This window comes from Oryx dammah, unplaced genomic scaffold, assembly GCF_014754425.2.
Source record: "Oryx dammah isolate SB20612 unplaced genomic scaffold, SCBI_Odam_1.1 HiC_scaffold_17, whole genome shotgun sequence".
Lineage (NCBI taxonomy): Eukaryota > Metazoa > Chordata > Mammalia > Artiodactyla > Bovidae > Oryx > Oryx dammah.
In genome coordinates, this window is record NW_024070201.1 from 59405723 (window position 1) to 59425161 (window position 19439).

General features: G+C 37.3%; 1 protein-coding gene across 2 annotated transcripts in view; it reads right to left on the bottom strand.

Moving 5' to 3' along the window:
• Positions 1-19439, bottom strand: part of DCDC1 (doublecortin domain containing 1) — a 438943-nt gene that overhangs the window by 18480 nt on the left and 401024 nt on the right. For both annotated transcript variants that reach the window (XM_040258928.1, XM_040258929.1), the window contains 2 exons: positions 15391-15527; positions 13959-14138 (listed from right to left, as the gene is read on the bottom strand). In XM_040258928.1, coding sequence (XP_040114862.1) covers positions 13959-14138; positions 15391-15527 — 317 coding nt within the window. The remainder of the gene's footprint in view (positions 1-13958; positions 14139-15390; positions 15528-19439) is intronic.

Genomic DNA, 19439 nt, shown 5'->3' on the forward strand with positions numbered 1-19439 from the left:
TCCCAGAGTTTACTCAAACTGGTGATGCCATCCAACCATCTCACCTTCTGTCGTCCCCTTCTCCTCCCACCTTCAATCTTTCCCAGCATCGGGGTATTTTCAAATGAGTCAGTTCTTTGCATCAGGTGACCAAAATATTGGAGTTTCAGCTTCAACATCAGTCCTTTCAATGAACACTCAGGACTGATCTCCTTTAGGATGGGCTTGTTGGATCTCCTTGCAGTCCAAGGGACTCTCAAAAGTCTTCTCCAACACAACAGTTCAAAAGCATCAATTCGTCAGCACTCGGCTTTCTTTATAATCCAACTCTCACATCCATACATGACCACTGGAAAAACCATAGCCTTGACTAGATGGACCTTTGTTGACAAAGTAATGCCTCTGCTTTTTAATGTCCTGTCTAGGTTGGCCATAACTTTCCTTCCAAGGAGTAAGCATCTTTTAATTTCGTGGCTGCAGTCACCATCTGCAGTGATTTTGGAGCCCCCCAAAACAAAATCTGCCACTGTTTCCATTGTTTCCCTATCTATTTGTGATGAAGTGATGGGACTGGATGCCATGATCTTAGTTTTCTGAATGTTGAGCTTTAAGCCAACTTTTTCACTCTTCTCTTTTACTTTCATCAAGAGTCTCTTTAGTTCTTCTTAGTTTTCTGCCATAAGGGTGGTGTCATCTGCATATCTAAGATTATTGATATTTCTCCCAGCAATCTTGATTCCAGCTTTTGCTTCATCCAGCCCAGCATTTCTCATGATGTACTCTGCATATAAGTTAAATTGTTCTCCATTTTTCCATATAGAAGAGACTCCCTGCTGTTTAAGAAATGGCTCAGTGTGAAACATCTTGACTTGAAGAATCTAGATTTGTGAGAATAGCTCAATTTTTTTTCCAATAAGCAATGCGCTAGGACAAAAGGACTGACCTGGTTCTGGCCTCTGTCTGACCTCAAACAAGTCAGGCAATGTGCCCACGAAAGAGTCTCTTCAACTATAAAATCAAATTTTGGTCTAATACCTCTTGGAGTCTATGATTCTATTATCATCAAAGGTTTTTTTTTTTTTTTAATTGGTAAATTAAAAAGCTATCCGTTAGAGCCTAATTCAATTTCTTTCAATTTTCCCTGAAACAGTAAAAAAATACATGCACAGATGCAAAGTGTCAACAGTTTTAAAAAAGATCACTCAATCTGTTGCCAGAACCCGAAGGGTGGTTCCATTAGTGTGCATAAGACTTTAAGACAGAACATATAAGCAAGCAGGAGGAAAGTAAGACATTTCCACACACCTGCCTGTATGACTTTTACCTATCATCCAGGCCAGACAGCAGCTCTCCTAAAATGAAAGGGCCAGGTTCACATGAGCCCCAGTCACCTAATACTTCTTTTTATACATCAAATTAGGGGCTACAGCTCACAGCAATTGAGTTGTAGAACTGGGCAACTTACGGTATCTTGCGTCTGGAAAATGGTTCAGAAATATGAAGGAAGACAAGAGAGTGATGAGATAATGCAATTCAGACACTGAATTTTTCACCCAGTATTTTGAGCAAGGGATGGATGCACTGAATTGAGCAGTAACAGAAATTATCCCAGAATACATTCCTGTTGTAGAGGGAGTAGTCAGACAGGAGCAGTGGGAGGAAAGACTTAAATGCAGTCTTACACCCCTTGCTGAATAATAGCCAGTCAGCAGCAATTTGATTCTGATTCAGGATATACAGGAGGATCCTACAGTTCCCAAGTCAAAATTTAGGGGAACAAAAGAGAACTAATGTCTCCTGTCAATAGAGCTCTCCTTGTACAAGGAGCTATAAATAGAAAAATGAACCTCAGCAATAAGAGGATTGTGAAAATATTCTACAACATAAACAGTATCTGTACACAAGGTGAAGAGGTTTTTTAAGATTTAGAGCACAAATATATTTTAGAGTATCTGTATTGTGCTCCCCCAAATTTTAATAAAATATGACTTCCACAGAGACACACACACACAGAAGTGAGATGACAACAGCTTAAAGGAAAGGAGCATTGCTGAGATATAGACAGAGATAATGATGGTGATGGTGATGGTAATCATCATAATAATAGCAGTTTAAATTTACTGGCACATTTCTATGGGCGAGAAACTTATTTAAAAGTTTCTAAGGATAATATAATTTTATTTTGTGGGAATAATTATTATCCTCTTTTTCTTGCTGAGAAAAATGGAGAACAGAGAGGCTAAATATCATAATGAAGGTCACACAGCTGGTAAGAGAAGAAACAGAGTTTTAAATTGATATGAATAGAGAGCTAAATGAGAGGCAACAAAACGAAAGATTCAGTAGTAGAATTAAACTCTGTCTTACAAACAGAAAAAAAGCAGACTGAATATTATAGAAAACCAAATTGTATTAGAGAGGACTAAGCTCCTAGGATATAGAGAAAGAATAAGACAAAATTTATAAGAGAAAAGTTAAACATTTGTCACATCAGGATATCAGATATTAAACCTATACAATATAGGTATTAGTGGAGAAGAATTCAGAATATATAAACTTAAGGAATTATAAAAAAAAAACAGACAAAAATCCTCTTTTTTCAAACATGTCTTCATATCAAATAGGTTAACCCAAGATACGGCAAAGTTAATGAAAAAATGACTAACATTTAACTTTAACTGGGTTAAAAGTATGAATTTCAGACAAGGAGGGAAAATTCAGTTATGTTTAGACCTGTTTTCTTTAACACTGACTACTAAAGAAAATGAGCCTTTTAGGGGAAAAGGTTTCAGTGTAAGAATTCAGTTTCCAGCTAAATTAATACTTTGGGTACAGGAAACAAAAGATATTCTTATATGTAGAAAAATTCAGAAAACATATCGCTCAGATACATTTCAGATTATTTAAAAAATGAATGAAATTCCTTCACCATGGAAAAGTCATAGTGTAAAGTGACTAATATTAAGCAATAAGATCACTAGAACATGATACAACTGTTATTAAAAATGGTTAGAAAATAAATCAATTTAAAAATTTAAAATAAGCTTTTATAGGGAAAGTAAAAATGTAAAACATCACTAAAAAGGGACATGGGAAAGGGAAAAACAAAAAACAAAAAATTCCAACTTTATAGCTATCTATGGAGGGGAAATGATCCTGTTTCTTCTTTATTTCCCATTGTTAAGAATATTTAAGACCTTCTAGAACTAACACCCCCAAAAGATGTCCTTTTCATTATGGGGGACTGGAATGCAAAAGTAGGAAGTCAAGAGATTCATGGAGTAACAGGCAAGTTTGGCCTTGGAGTACAAAACAAAGCAGTTGAAAGGCTAACAGAGTTTTGCCAAGAGAACGCACTGGTCATAACAAACACCCTCTTCCAACAACACAAGAGAAGACTCTACACATGGACATCACCAAATGGTCAACACCAAAATCGACTGATTATATTCTTTGCAGCCAAAGATGGAGAAGCTCTACACAGCAAAAACAAGACCGGGAGCTGATTGTGGCTCAGATCATGAACTCCTTATTGCCAAAATCAGACTGAAATTGAAGAAAGTAGGGAAAACCATCAGACCATTCAAGTATGACCTAAATCAAATCACTTGTGATTATACAGTGGAAGTGACAAATAGATTCAAGGGATTAGATCTGATAGAGTGCCTGAAGACCTATGGACAGAGGTTCATGACGTTGTACAAGAGGCAGTGTTCAAGACCATCCCCAAGAAAAAGAAATAAAAAAGGCAAAATGGTTGTCTGAGGAGGCCTTACAAATAGCTGAGAAAAGAAGAGAAGCTAAAGGCAAAGGAGAAAAGGAAAGATACACCCATTTGAATGCAGAGTTCCAAAGAATAGCAAGGAGAGATAAGAAAGCCTTCCTCAGTGATCAGTGCAAAGAAATAGAGGAAAACATTAGAATGGGAAAGATTAGAGATCTCTTTAAGAAAATTAGAGATATCAAGGGACATTTCATGCAAAGATGGGCACAATTAAGAACAGAAATGGCATGGACCTAACAGAAGCAGAAGATATTAAGGAGAGGTGGCAAGAATACACACAGAAGAACGATACAAAAAAGATCTTCAAGACCCAGATAATCACGATGGTGTGATTACTCACGTAGAGCTAGACATCCTGGAATGTGAAGTCAAGTGGGCCTTAGGTAGCATCACTACGAACAAAGCTAGTGGAGGTGACGGAATTCTAGTTGAGCTATTTCAAATCCTGGAAGACGATGCTGTGAAAGTGCTGCACTCAATATGCCAGTAAACTTGGAAAACTCAGCAGTGGCCACAGGACTGGAAAATGTCAGTTTTCATTCCAATCCCAAAGAAAGGCAATGTCAAAGAATGCTCAAACTACCACACAATTGCACTCATCTCACACGTTAGCAAAGAAATGCTCAAAATTCTCCAAGTCAGGCTTCAGCAGTACGTGAAACATGAACTTTCAGATGTTCAAGCTGGATTTAGAAAAGGCAGAGGAACCAGAGATCAAATTGACAACATCTGCTGGATCATGGAAAAAGCAAGAGAGTTCCAGAAAAACATCTACTTCTGTTTTATTGACTATGCCAAAACCTTTGACTGTGTGGATCACAACACACTGTGGAAAATTCTACAAGAGATGGGGATACCAGACCACCTGACCTACCTCCTGAGAAATCTGTATGCAAGTCAAGAAACATCAGTTAGAACTGGACATGAAACAACAGACTGGTTCCAAATCACGAAAGGAATATGCCAAGGCTGTATATTGTCACGCTGCTTATTTAACTTATATGCAGAATACATCATGAGAAATGCTAGGCTGGATGAAGCACAACTGGAATCAAGATTGCTGGGAGAAATATCAATAATCTCAGATATGCAGATGACACCACCCTTATGGCAGAAAGTGAAGAACCAAAGAGCCTCTTGATGAAAGTGAAAGAGGAGAGTGAAAAAGTTGGCTTAAAACTCAACATTCAGAAAACTAAGATCATGGCATCTGGTCCCATCACTTCATCACAAATAGATGGGGAAATAACGGAAACAGTGAGAGACTTTATTTTCTTGGACTCCAGAATCACTGAAGATGGTGACTGCAGCCATGAAATTAAAAGACGCTTGCTCCTTGGAGGATAAGTGGACATCACATTAAAAGCAGAGACATTACTTTACCAACAAAGGCCCATCTAGTCAAAGCTATGGTTTTTCCAGTAGTCATGTATGGATGTGAGAGATGGACTATAAACAAAGCTGAGTGCCAAAAAATTGATGCTTTTGAACATCATTTGGAGAAGACTCTTGAGAGTCCCTTGGACTGCAAGGAGATCAAATCAGTCCATCCTAAAGGAAATCAGTCCTGAATATTCATTGTAAGAACTGATGCTGAAGCTGAAACTCCAATACTTTGGCCATTTAATGCAAAGAACTGACTCATTGGAAAAGACCCTGATTCTGAAAGATTGAAGGTGGGAGAAGAAGAGGGTGACAGAAGATGAGATGGCTTCATGGCATCACTGGCTCAATGGACATAAGTCTGAATAAACTCCAGGAGTTGGTGGTGGACAGGGAAGCCTGGCGTACTGCAGTTGATGGGGCCGCAAAGAGTCGGACATGACTGAGCGACTGAACTGAACCGAAGGATATTTATTTTTACTACTATATTTGTTGTTGTTCAGTCATTCAGTCATATCCAATTCTTTGCAACTACTTGGACTGAAGCATACCATGCTTCCTTGTCCTTCATTATCTCCCAGAGTCTGTTCAAACTGATGTCCATTGAGTCATTGATGCCATCCAACCACCTCTTCCTCTGTCACCTGTTCCTCCTCCTGCCCTCAATCTTTCCCAGTATCAGGAACTCTCAATAGTCTTCACCAGCACCAGAGTTCTAAAGCAGTAATTCTTCGGGACTCAGCCTCCTTTATGGTCCAACTCTCACGTCCATACATGACAACTGGAAAAACCATAGCTTTGACTCTATGGACCTTCGTCAGCAAAATGATGTCTCTGCTTTTTAAATACACTGTCAAGGTTTGTCATAGCTTTTCTTCCAAGGAGCAAGCATCTTTTAATTAATACAATAAAACAAAATCAAAATAAAAGAAATTGTTCTTCTGAAAGAATAGGTAAAATCACCATATGAACTTAATATGATATCATTCTTAGAAAATTTATTAAATGGATGAGAAATTAATAAAAAGAATGCTTAATAAAGTTGTCAAGCACAAAATAAATTCTAAAGCATTGATTGTTTTTTGTTGCTATTCACCAAAGATATGAATTTAAGAAATACAGTTCATTCCAACATCAAAGCTACTCAGAGTGACAATTAATTTAAAATATTAGGCCCTTATAAAAATTTTAAAATTTTATTGAAGGATAAAAATATTTATATATATATATATAAAACAATGTCACACAATTCAATCTGGCTGTGAGGATTGAATATTCTAAAAGGTGTCGATTCTTATGAAAGTAATTAATAGCCTAACACAGCTATAGTCAAAACTTTTGTAGGATGATGTTAGGGTGCTGAACTGCAATTACAAAATTCAACTATAAAAATCAACAGGGCTTCCCTGGTGGCTCAGTGGTAAAGAATCTCCTGCCAGTGCAGGAGAAATGGATAAGTCCCTACTCCGGGAAGGTTTCTCATTATATGGAGCAACTAAACCCGTGTATTGAGCCTGTGCTTTAGACCCCAGGAAACTGTAAGGACTGAGCCCACAGGCTGGAACTACTGAGGCCCACATGCACTAGAGCCCGTGCTCTGCAACAAAAGCCACCTCAGTGAGAAGGCCAGGCACCTTAACTAGACAGCAGCCCCTACTTGCCACAACTGGACACAAGCCTGGGCAGCAATAGCCAGAGACTCAGAACAGCCACAACAAATGAATAAATAAAGGAAATTTTAAAAAATATCAGCAGACAAGGATAATTAAGTAGAAACTGAAAAGCACACCAATAGGAAACTCCTATCAGATTTTAAAATATATTAAAGCTATAATAATTCTAAAAGTATCAGCTTAAAAGAAGATGCTAATAAGAATTCAGTATATAGAACCATAAAGTTTGTATTCCAACTCAGCAGGAAGAACAAAAATGATTATTCTGTAAGTAGGGCTGAGATAGTAATTTTAAGCCCAAAATAAAGTAGAGAAAATAGCTTCACTCAAATTTTACACCAGAAAAAAGTTTTACACAGTTTAAAAAGTAAGAGGGAAACAGACAATGATAAAAATCTTAAGAAAAAATCAGATGAATCTTTTTTTTTGGTCTGTTTGTTGTTTTTATTTTTTATTATTATTTTAAATATAAATTTATTTTAATTGGAGGCTAATTACTTTACAATATTGTAGTGGTTTTGCCATACATTGACATGAATCCGCCATGGGTGTACACATGTCCCCATCCTGAACCCTCCTCCCACCTCCCTCCCCATCCCCTCCCTCTGGGTCATCCCAGTGCACCAGCCCCGAGCACCCTGTCTCATGCATCGAACCTGGACTGGTGATTCATTTCATATATGATAATATACATGTTTCAATGCCATTCTCCCAAGTCATCCCAGCCTTGCCCTCTCCCACAGAGTCCAGAAGACTGTTCTATACATCTGGGTCTCTTATGACACGAAACAGTGAAAGTCGCTCAATTGTGTCCGACTCTTTGCAACACCATGAACTGTAGTCTACCAGGCTCCTCTATCCATGGAATTATCCAGGCAAGATACTGGAATGGGTAGCCATTCCCTTCTACAGGGAATTTTCCCGACCCAGGGATCAAACCCAGGTCTCCCACATTGCAGGAGATTCTTTACCATCTGAGCCACCAGGGAAGTCTTATATGATATAAGGATAGTAAAATACTATTGGAACTTGAAAAATTAAGAACAAACTTTAAAAATACATTAATTTCTGCACATTAAAAAATCTCTCAGACACCATGGCAAATTGGAAATTTGTCATAATAAATCTGACAAAGTTATGCATAGCTTATTGCCATAGAAAAAGAAAATTTATATTAGTGTGAAAAATATTCACAGACTACTAATAAATGGTAAAAACCAAGCAAAACAAATAAAAATCACTGTTACAAGTAATTGAAGACATATAAATTGAAACACGGATATAACATTCTCTCCTGTCAACTTGCAAATACATATTTCTAAGTGACTGCAATTAGCATTGTTGATTACTCATGTAAACAGCATGTTAGTAGGAACTCTCAGTCAAACTTGTGGGAGCATCAGGTGCTGAAATATTCCTAGAAAACAATCTGATGATAGCTGTCAAAATTCTCCAACACATCTACATAATTTGACCTAGAAATTCTAAGAATTTATTTGGCAGAGATAATCAGAAATTTAAAAAGGATTTATGTGTAGATAATGTTATTTGGATAATGTTTTATGATAGCAAAATTAGAAACAATCTAAATGGCAAACAATAGAAAACTGGTAGAGTAAGTAATAATCCAACCATTTGATAGAACATGATGATGCCATCGAAAATAATGTTTTGTTAAAGAATATTAAATTATGCAGGCAAAAAGTTACAAGAGCTTGTTTGATGAATAATTACACATATTAATGTAATCTAACATGATGACAATGGCAAACAAATGTATAAATATATAGAAACCATGTGAATAGATCTACTAAAATTATAATAATTGTGGTTTTTTGTGGGAGTCAGAATTTTCATTTCCTTCTTGGTGCTTTTTATGTTTCTAATTTTAATGCAAAAATGACTGTATGCTGTTCTACAATTAGAAAACAGAACAATAATCTATTATTCAAGTAATCCAAAATTTCATATTAATTACAACAGATTCATATGGTTTCATACAGTTTTGCAGTTTTCCTAAATTTTCCATAGTAATAGTCGCTATCTTCTGCATAGGCTGCCAAAACGAATACCACCAGTTCTGGAGGCTGCTAAGTCAAGACCAAGCCGTGGTTTAATATGGTTTCTGGTGAGAGCTCTTCCTGGCTTATAGACAGCTGCCTTTTTGTAGTGTTCTCATATGATGGAAGAAAAGAGAGAAATCTTTCTCTTCTTATAAATCCACACATTATTTCAGGTTAGGGCTCCACCCTTAAGGTCACATAACATTAATTACCTCTTCAAAGCCCTGTCTCCAAATACAATCACATTGGAGGTTAGGATTTTAGCATAAGAACTGGAAGTGGGGGAAAAGGGGACCACAATTCAGTCCTAGCAGCTATTATTATGTATTTTTTTCCACTCCAAGGCAACCAAAGAGTACAATAACTGAGTTTCTACCTTGACTGGGAGAAGTGGGGAGCTGTCCTAGAAATATGTAGATAGGTCTCTAGAAGAAATTCCTGCAGCTTGAAAAAACCCTGATGTTGCTACTAAGTCACTTCACTTTTGTCCAACTCTTTGCAATAGATTGTAGCCCATGAGGCTCCTCTGCCAATGGAATTCTCCAGGCAAGAGTACTGGAGTAGTGGGCTGCCATTTGCTTTTCCAAGGGATTTTCCCAACCCAGGGATCAAACCCCGGGTCTCCTGTATTGCAGGCAGATTTTTTACTGCCTGTGCCACTCGGGAAGGCCCTGAAAAAAATCCTACATAAGGATAACTCTTCTATTTTCCCCTACTTTACCACTAAAATGTCACTGCTGCTGCTGCTGCTAATTCCCTTCAGTCGTGTCCGACTCTGTGCGACCCCATAGACGGCAGCCCACCAGGCTCCCCCGTCCCTGGTATTCTCCAGGCAAGAACACTGGAGTGGGGTGCCACGCCCTCCTACAGTGGATCTTCCTGACCCAGGGACGGAACCTGCGTCTCACGTCTTCTGGACTGGCAGGCAGGTTCTGTACCACTAGCGCCACCTAGGAAGCCCATTATAATCAAGTGAATGAATGTTGTTTAATAGAAACGTGTACTAAATACAAATAGGAGTTAAATCTATAGCTGTTTCATTTGGTTTTCACGAAGATCTATTTTACACCAGACTCAGTTAATGAGTTTACAAAAATCTTAAAAAAAAATAAATTTGGGAGGAAAAAAAGACATTTCAGTACAATTAGGTTCTAAAATGTCCAGTTAACTTTTGACCTTTAATGATGTTCTTAATTCTCAGCTTTTCACATATATGTAAATTTACTCAAGTTCCTCCTTTAAAGTGGGTAATATAAATTACATGTTTAAATTCTGCAATAACAAAAGCTCATAATAAACAAGCAATGCTCTTTACATAATTCTTCACCTATTTTGTGAGTTTTCATAGACCTGGTACTCTCAGGGTGGTGCCCATGGACACCACAGAACCATTTCATACTCCCTGAGGACATGAGGTACTGCCCTCTACAAATTAAAAAAAAAAAATCTGTTTCTCATTCATTCAGCTTCCACTCATGCATTCAGAACTATGCTTGGCTGTGAGAGAGCACATTGGTTTTGAAATTCTGTGGAATCGGAAAGATATTGCAGGGATGGGAGAAGACAAATGCTACAGGGCCATAGAAGGAAGGGCTTGGACAGTCATAAATCAGAGAAATATGATGGCCCTGAAGAAACAGCCACTAACCCTGTGGGGCAGGGGATGCACTGATGACAGATGACCCTGCAGCAGCTGGAGATGAGAGATGCTCCAGCCACGTTCAAAGACTGGGTAGGAAGCATGTGGTTAAATCATCCAGAATAGCCACAGCAGTGAAAGAAGTTGAGGGGAAAACCTGCATTAATAGGATTCAAACACCATCTGGGGGTTTTGTTGTAGAAAGTAGAGGGAAGCACTCTGAAAAGCATTCTGTTCCTCATTCTTTGGGTAAAAGTACCAGCCACGGAAACGCTGAGCTTCTCTGGAACTGGCATTGTTAGCCAGATTCACCCAGTAAAATCTGAACCCTACTCTTCCTGTAGTTTCACACCCACAGTCCATTTTCCTGGAGTATTCTTTACAGGCTGATAGCCTGAAAAGACACTTTTCTAATTGATCACGAAGAATCTCAAAGAGATCCCTAAAAACAAAAACAGAATGGAAAAAGAAAGGAAAGAGATTAGAAAGAACATTTTTTAACAAAACAAAAGAAGAAATAATATGCAGAAAGCTTTCTAGACATTGCCTAAGTATCTGTCTATACACCAAGGCCACATTAATCTCCTCCAAACATCGTCTTTACTATGCCATTGCCTTATTCAGAGACAACTAGTGGCTTATGTGCTTTAGTCTGGTGTAGTGTAATGGACTGAACTGTGTCCTCCCCAAAACTCATAGGTTAAGAGACATTAGAGTGCGCTCTCTCTCTCCACGTAAGCACAGAGGAAAGGTTGTGTGAGCACACAGTGGTGAGAAGTCAGCCATCTGCTACCCAGAAAGAGAATCCATATCAGAAACCAACCCTGATGGCACCTTGATCTTGAAATTTCCAGCTTCCAGAAGTGTGAGAAATGTATTTCTGTTGTCTAGGCCACCCAGTCTGTGGTTTTTTGTTATAGCAGCCCACGGAGAATATACAGAGAGTATGTGGTGTCCACCATACATGCTTTTAAACAATTTCTCCAGTTGTCTGTATCTCTCCCTATTTCCTAGTTCAAGTACCATCTATTAATACCTATTTGGTTTATGAATCTAACACCCATACCTCTGTGTGTGCTGCTCCTCATCCTTACTCTGCCTAAATGTTGACTCTTCCCCATTGATCAAATTCCATCAGAGATCCTGATCGAGTCCATTGTGGAGCTTTCTCCTTCACCCCAGGTGGGCACGATGTTCCCTCCTCTGAACTACTATTGAACTTCCTGCATGGACTACTGATCTGACCTTCATCACATGCTGTTAGTACTTCTCTAAAAGGAGTGGCAGCTCCCTTAGCAAATGCATTCTTCTTACAATCTGGGTTCAGCATAACAAAATATGGAACACATAGAAATACACATAATAAAGAAAGACCGTCTCTATTAGATCACCAGTAATAAGACCATCCAATAAACACTTCCAAAAATAAAATCCATCCAGTCTTTTTCTTTAATGTGTGTACATACATGTTTATAGAATTCAACTCTATATGCTTTATATTATGCTTCTTTCATTTAGTATGTCTTGAACATCTTTATTGTCATTATTCTTTCTAAAGCTGATTTTATTTATAATATCCCATTCTACATACTATAATTCATTTAACCAACTCCCTATTTGTGAGATTATTTCTAATCTTTCTATGCTATAAATAACTTATGATAAATACTATTATCAAATAACCTTTGCATAAATTCATGAAAATATCCTTGGGATAGGATTCTATAATAGAAGTGCATTTTCATATGATTTGTATAGCCACATGATCCTGCAAAAAGTTGCACTCCTGTTAACATGAGAGTGCCCATTTCTTTATAAACTTAAGTAAAGCTTGATATATTTTCAAATGTTTTGCCAATTGTAAATATGAATGCAATGAGAACAAAGCTCGTGTGCTATTTTATATCTCCTATTGCTACCACTACTATTGAGGTTAACCTGTCAATTATACTACACTATAAACTTTTCAAACTCTTTTCACACACATAAATTACAGTAATACTTTACAGCATCTAGCATAGTGCCCTTTATGTACAAAGCTCATAAAATAATTGTATGATCATGGAATAGTATGTATGGAATGCCTTTTACTTGCTACATGAGAGTCACATAAATCCAAAAGTCATTCCTTCACTAGGTATATGTAATTTTTTTAAAAGTTACTGTAAGTTTTTGCTCTCCTGAGTTTTAAAGTCCATCTTTAATCCTATTGTCTCTGCTCTACTCTTTATTTATTAATCATTTCATATTCCCTCACTAACATATGAGTTCTTGTTGCAATGGTTAGGTACAATTTAATAAACTGTGATTTTCTGAGAAATGTTTCAGCTTTTTTACAGAAATGGTTCTAGGATATTCTCTCCTGAAAAAGCTCTCATTCATTTAAAAAAAAAGTCACTTTCTTTTTCTTCATGTGTATAAAGTCCCTTTGCTTATATTCCTAGTTTTGAATGTATTGTCTGCATTTTTCTCTTTCTCAAGCACGGCAAATCTGTTGTCAACTTCTGAAATGTAATTGCTTTCACAGTTGTTATTCAAAGTCCTTGTCAAAGTAAGGTGGTCTCCATCACACTTTGAAATCACCAACCATGAGGGGCACAGCCCCTCTGCAGCTCCCCTGATACTCTAGGTGCCCCCAGCAGCCTCCATGAACTCCTCCAGGCTCATCTGTTGCACTGTCTTGCCTTTTCCTCCATCCTCCACCAACATCTCATCCTTATGTGACTTCCTCTTGTCCCAGAAAAAGTTATGAAAACATTTCACAAAATAATAAGAAGAACATTTTTTACAATGTAAGATATTACTACAACAAATAAGAATTTTTGAAATTCTACCAAAATCCATTTCCTAGGTACCTAAAGTTTTTATTTAAAGATGAAGACAAATATCAAATTTCAGAATTGTATCCTGATATTGCAAACAATAAATGAACTGTTATTCATCTTTTCCTTAGTCAGTCTTTTAATTTTGGAAAGTGGAAAGTCTGCCATAATTCTCAGACTCTGGGCATCAAGAATATGACAGGTTTCCTCTAGTGAATACTGTGGTTTTCCCCACAGAGAACATATCTAGAGGATAATCACGCTTTTTGTGAACCAGTCTTAAAATGGAAGAGGAAAACTATTTTAAATTATTTTCAAGTTTAGATTTTACTCTTTGACTGCTGTGCGTTTAACCATTATTGTTCTCTGCCAGCCAAGAACCATATTCTGGTGCACACATTATGTCATGCAGAGTTGTACTCCAGATTTTCACACACATAAATTCATTCAATCATCATCTCAACCCTGTGAGGAAAGTATTACTCTCCCATTTTACAGATGAGAAAATGAGGTTTAGAGAGGTAAAATAATTTGCCTGATCTAACAATCTAGAAATGTCACAGTTGGAATTTGAACCTAGCCTTATGAAACATTCTCCTTTCACACTAAATTTACCTCTGAAATAGTTTTGCCCCAGGCATAAGTGCCATCTTCAAGTCTGCCTCCATTTAGGTAAATCCATACTCGTTTTGCATTGGGCTGTTTATACAGGTTGCTCTGCTTGAATGCTGTACACTTAGGTGCAATGAGAGAATTTCTCTTGGATTGCAGTTCTTGGACTTCAGAAAGGTGTGCCTATTAAGAAAAGTAGAGTGCCACGGTTAGAGAACTGTCTGTTTTGTGTGTGTGTATGTGTGTGTGTGTGAAGGATATGATGAAAGACAGGAATATCTTATCATTGTAAATTATGTTGAAAAAAATTAGGAAATACATTACCATCTCCTATCACTGATTCTTCTGTAATTCCCCTTGCTTCAGTGAATCACTATAGGCAATAATAGCCATTAGAGTCGTACAATAAGGCACTTATTTTGGCAAAGTACTTAACTTTCATTTATAATTTGGAGAAATGAATAGAGATGTGTTTTTGGATTTTTGCATGGTGTTTCTCCTACTGAGTGATTTCTCTGCATCTAACAAATGAGTTTTTTATTAGAATCACAACATCATTTCCTTTAACCAAGAAACGCTTAAGGGAATGTACATGACTGTTGTTTAAATCTTTACTCTCTCTTTTAAAATACAGCAGCCACCCTTATACTCTGCCAGATCCCTGCCAGGCAGCTTTTCATCCTACTTCAAGCATGTCCTAGTTCAATGCTTTGCATTCATTCCCTGGTCAGTGATTTATCCTTCTTAGCTTGGCAAGAAGTCATATTTCTAGCAATGTCAATTTCTTTTTTTTTCTAGTAACCTTGACTTGGGCACACGCCTAAGATTTAGATTGAACACATTTCACGATTTGAGAAACCCTATTAAATAAGAACACATCATTTTGATGAAAAACTTCACAAAGCAAAAAGTTTTCCCCAGTCTCTATCCCCAACTCTCTCTCAACAGCTGACCTTTCTTGTCTTGACTTTTTTATTTCTGGCAATCCTGACTGATTAATCAATTGGACTCAAACAGCTTTTTAAAATTCCTCACTTCTGAATGTCTCCATTGCAATTAGTATTTTGCTCCTTCCTCTTTTTACAGATTGAGACATACCCTTAGGAGTGATGAGCAATGAAGCCATAAGGCTCAACTTGACTACACTTATTATAATTACCTTTGTACATATCCACTGGGCCTTTTTCTCTTCTTTGCTAAGGTCATAATTTCTGGTCTCCATTCAAACAAAACAGACTTTCCTAGGAGCTGGCTGTCTCTTAGATAGCTACTCTCCAAATGCCAACTCAATGCTTGGCATATGCTTATGTGGTCATAACTGACCAGATGCTAAGAATAAATTAATAGCAAAATGTAAAAAAAAAATTAATACTCTAGTTTTAAAAGCTTATAAAAGAGGCTGAGCCTTTAATGTCTGCAGTCCTAAAGAGCATACCTCTCTATGTCTTATGAGGTCCATGAGTTTAATTTCCTCTTGAGTCTGCTCAGTCCAGCCTCCTTCCACTACCACCAGCTGCACAGGGCTTTTGTTGGAAACCGTGGTGGCTGGCTGACATGCTGCTACCCGCCGCCCTGGGGAAAGAAGTCACTAGAAATGTTGTTTCTGATGATAGGCGTTCAGATTTCAAATAAATTGGTTTGGCTTTCTATGCATAAATCATTCCACTTGGGAGCAGAGGCTAAAATACTAAATATATCATAAAAGTGAAGATGCCTAAGGTAATAAGCTCTAACAACGGCTCTTCATATGGGAGCTGGAGGCTTTAAATAGCCAGGATATGCATACTCACTGTACAGATAGAAAAGAAAGGTAACATGCTGACTTCCACACTGGCCCCAGCCTCTCATCCGCGATATGGTTCAGTGGTAATTTAGTCAAATAGAATCCATGACCTATATAGCCCATCATCTCTTCCAGTCATGGAACATATGTTTTGTTCTCTTCACTAATAATAAGCCTTTCCCCCACAATTAGCTTAGCAGCCTGGGGATTAAGTATTTCTAAAATAATATTAACCCAAGAGACAGGAGGCCTTTTTTTTTCCTATCTAATAATACCCTGCGAGCACGATTAGTTTCTGACACCTCTGCTGTGTCCTTTGTGCTCTTAAGAAGCTGTAATAAGAGAAAATATTTATTAGAATACTGTATTCTAAAGAATCACAGGCATAAGTTAATAAGTGTGGTGATTTGTATTTATGTATTCTTTCAGCTAGATGACTTTAAATCATTATAAAAGAGGTTTAAAGGTCACACTTATTAAATTGTTTCCTTTCTCTGGGCTGAAGATATACTCAGCACTGAGTCTCAGACTCAGAGAAGTTGATCTCCCAACTTCTTAAGGTACAAATAATGTTTTCTCTGGTATATCCCTTCTAGAAATTGATGTTGAACACCAGCTATGAGTCAGGCATTGTGCTAGATGGTGCCAATACAAACCTGTAGGAGACCAAGCCCTTGCCTCAAAGGCTTACACTTTGGAAAGAAAGCCAAATGTCAAGGAAATGATTACACCAATAATTGACTGTAAGTGTGTTTTATCCCTGAAGTACAGAGTGTGTAAAAAATCATGTAACAGGCCTCTCTGACCTAGTCTGCTGTGTCAGAGAAGGCTTCTTTGAGAAAGCAACACTTAGATGGATAAAATAATAGAAATATTGAAATGAAGTCGAGTCCTAATTTTGCTGCCAGGGGACTCTTAACGTGCAGGTTTTCATACCCTGACTATGAACACAGCCCTCTGGAAATAACTGAGTATTTGTAGAGGATAAAACATTGGTGCTTTTATAGCTCAAGTTTGTGAAAATAGATCCAGCAATAAAAATAGGTGGCAGCAATGACTTTTCAGGGAAATCAGAACTCTATGTACCTTATTATCATTCATATGCAATTTATGGATGTGAAGAAAACATAATTGAATCAACAGCCAATGAATTACAGTGACAGTGCCATTAGCCAGCATGCTTTGGAGGAGAACTTGGCGGCACCAGAAAAATACATAACACACATTTATGTTAAATATAGTTTTTAGCTGACTCTATTCATAATGTGCTGGTAGCATTAATTTAGGACACATAAATTCTTATGGATAATATCTCAATAAATATTTTATTTGTAATGCATTTTGAACACTAAAATTTTGCTTAACTAAAGGCAGTTCTCTGATAGCTTATCATTTACACTGTTGAGAGCCAGCATTTGAACATAAGAAACAGCAAAAAAACATTATGCATTATTTGGTATTTGTCAACTTGTTTCTAATGATCTTAAGAAAATGAAAGAACTTGCCAGTATATTTAGCCAGCATGTTTTGGAGATGTATAATGTTTTAAAAGGACATAATGTCATCACAAAAGGTGTGGGTTTGGGGAAAGGTTTTCATAGCCAACTATTATTTATATAGGTAAGAATAATAAATAGAAACCCCAAAAATGCACTGAACAAATTGTTTTTATTTTTGTTATCTTTTCCATATTTTCTGTTTTATTTACATGAGATTGGGGAGGGGGGAATCATGTGTGTGTGCTGTGTGCTAAGTCACTTCAGTCATGTCTGACTCTTTGTGATCCCATGGACCGTAGTCCACCAGACTCCTTTGTCCATGGGATTCTCCAGGCAAGAATGCTGGAGTGGGGGAAATCAAATCTAACTATTAGAGCACATGAGTACTTTGCTGCTCTTTCTGACTATAAGTCTCACCTGAATAGCTCTCCTCAGGCCTCTTCTTTATTGGGAGGGCCCATGCTGGTTCAGCACCATACATGCCTAAAAGCATTAGCCCACCTCACTTGGGATTTCAGTTGGCAGTCCCATTTAGCTCTCACACTAAATACAATGTTCCAGCATTGCCTTTATATGTAACAAAGGTGATACTTTGGCCTGATCTGCCATCCCTCAGTTTTGTTTATCAGTTTCTAAGACCCTAAGTGGGAAAATGGACAGCCTTCTCAATATTTATTGAATATTTATTCTGCACTAAGCATGTATAAATATTTGACATCTATAACTTAATCATAAAAGTTGTACAAAGTTATTACTAGCATTTGATTAATATTAGCAAAGATAATGCTTACAAATGAAATGTAAAATCAGCTTAGTACAGTATATGCTCAGTGAACATTTGCTGCATTTACCAATGGCTAAAATAGTAAGATATAATCAATTTCATCACTATTCATATCTTCCAAACCTCCTCTTTCATCCAATACTCAAGAAGCTCACAATCCAACAGGGACTGCAGTTAACTGAATTTAAACTTGTTCTTATTTATTTTCATAATCCCAACAATTATTAATAGAAAAGACCATCCTCTGAATAGTTATCTTAATAAGACCTATTCTGAATTTACATTTAATAGCAGAAAATGTAACAGACAAGATTTATCTAAGAGAAACTACATTAATGGATTCCCCCATAATGGAAACCATCTGACCAAATAGACTGTTTTCAACAGCGATATTGTAGATGATGCCAACTGAATTTTAAAATGTCTTTTTAATGCTGAATTATAATAAAAATTAAAGACATAATATAAAATCAGAATTCAATAAAAGCAGCTCTGCCAGGTACTATTTTTAATGTTACTTTCTATTGATTTAATTGGATAAAACTTTAAATAGAGCTTAGAAAACTCATTAGGGTAAGTGGTTGAAATTCCGGTTATTCTTTAATTAAATAATCCCACAACTACTCAGAGGACAAATAAGAAGGGTACAGAAAAATTTATAATGTAACATAGGAGAAACAGTCATATGATCCAGTATGTAATAAAATGATAAGGGCTATCAGATGGGAGGTTCAAGATATGATACACCATACTATTCCTGACCTAGAATGTTAGGAAAGTAAGCTGAAAAGTAAATAATGGAAGCAATCCAAAAAAGCAGGAGAGAGAACTAAATTGTGTCAAAAGGAAACTAAACTGTATCAAAAGTTTAGAGTTAAGAAAGCATATAAGTCTGCTGCTGTTGCTAAGTTGCTTCAGTCGTGTCTGACTCTGTGCGGCCCCATAGACGGCAGCCCATCAGGCTCCCCCGTCCCTGGGATTCTCCAGGCAAGAACACTGGAGTGGGTTGCCATTTCCTTCTCCAATGCTTGAAAGTGAAAAGTGAAAGTGAAGTCACTAAGTCGTGTCCGACTCTTTGCAACCTCATGGACTGCAGCCTACCAGGCTCCTCCGTCCATGGGATTCTCCAGGCAGGAGTACTGGAGTGGGGTGCCATTGCCTTCTCCACCTATAAGTCTGGGGGACTGAAAAAAAAAACTCCACATGGGTGGAGTGGAATGAATAAGGGGATGAAGAAGTTTCCAGAGAACCAGATCGTGAAGGACAATATTAAGGGCTTTCACTTTTGCCATAAAGATAATGAGGAACCTTGAAGGGTTTTATGCCTGGAGTAGTGTAACTCCTTTGCCTTTGTGCATTATCACTCCAGGTCCAGAATGTCACCTTTATGCATAAGATGGATACTACTATCAAGATGG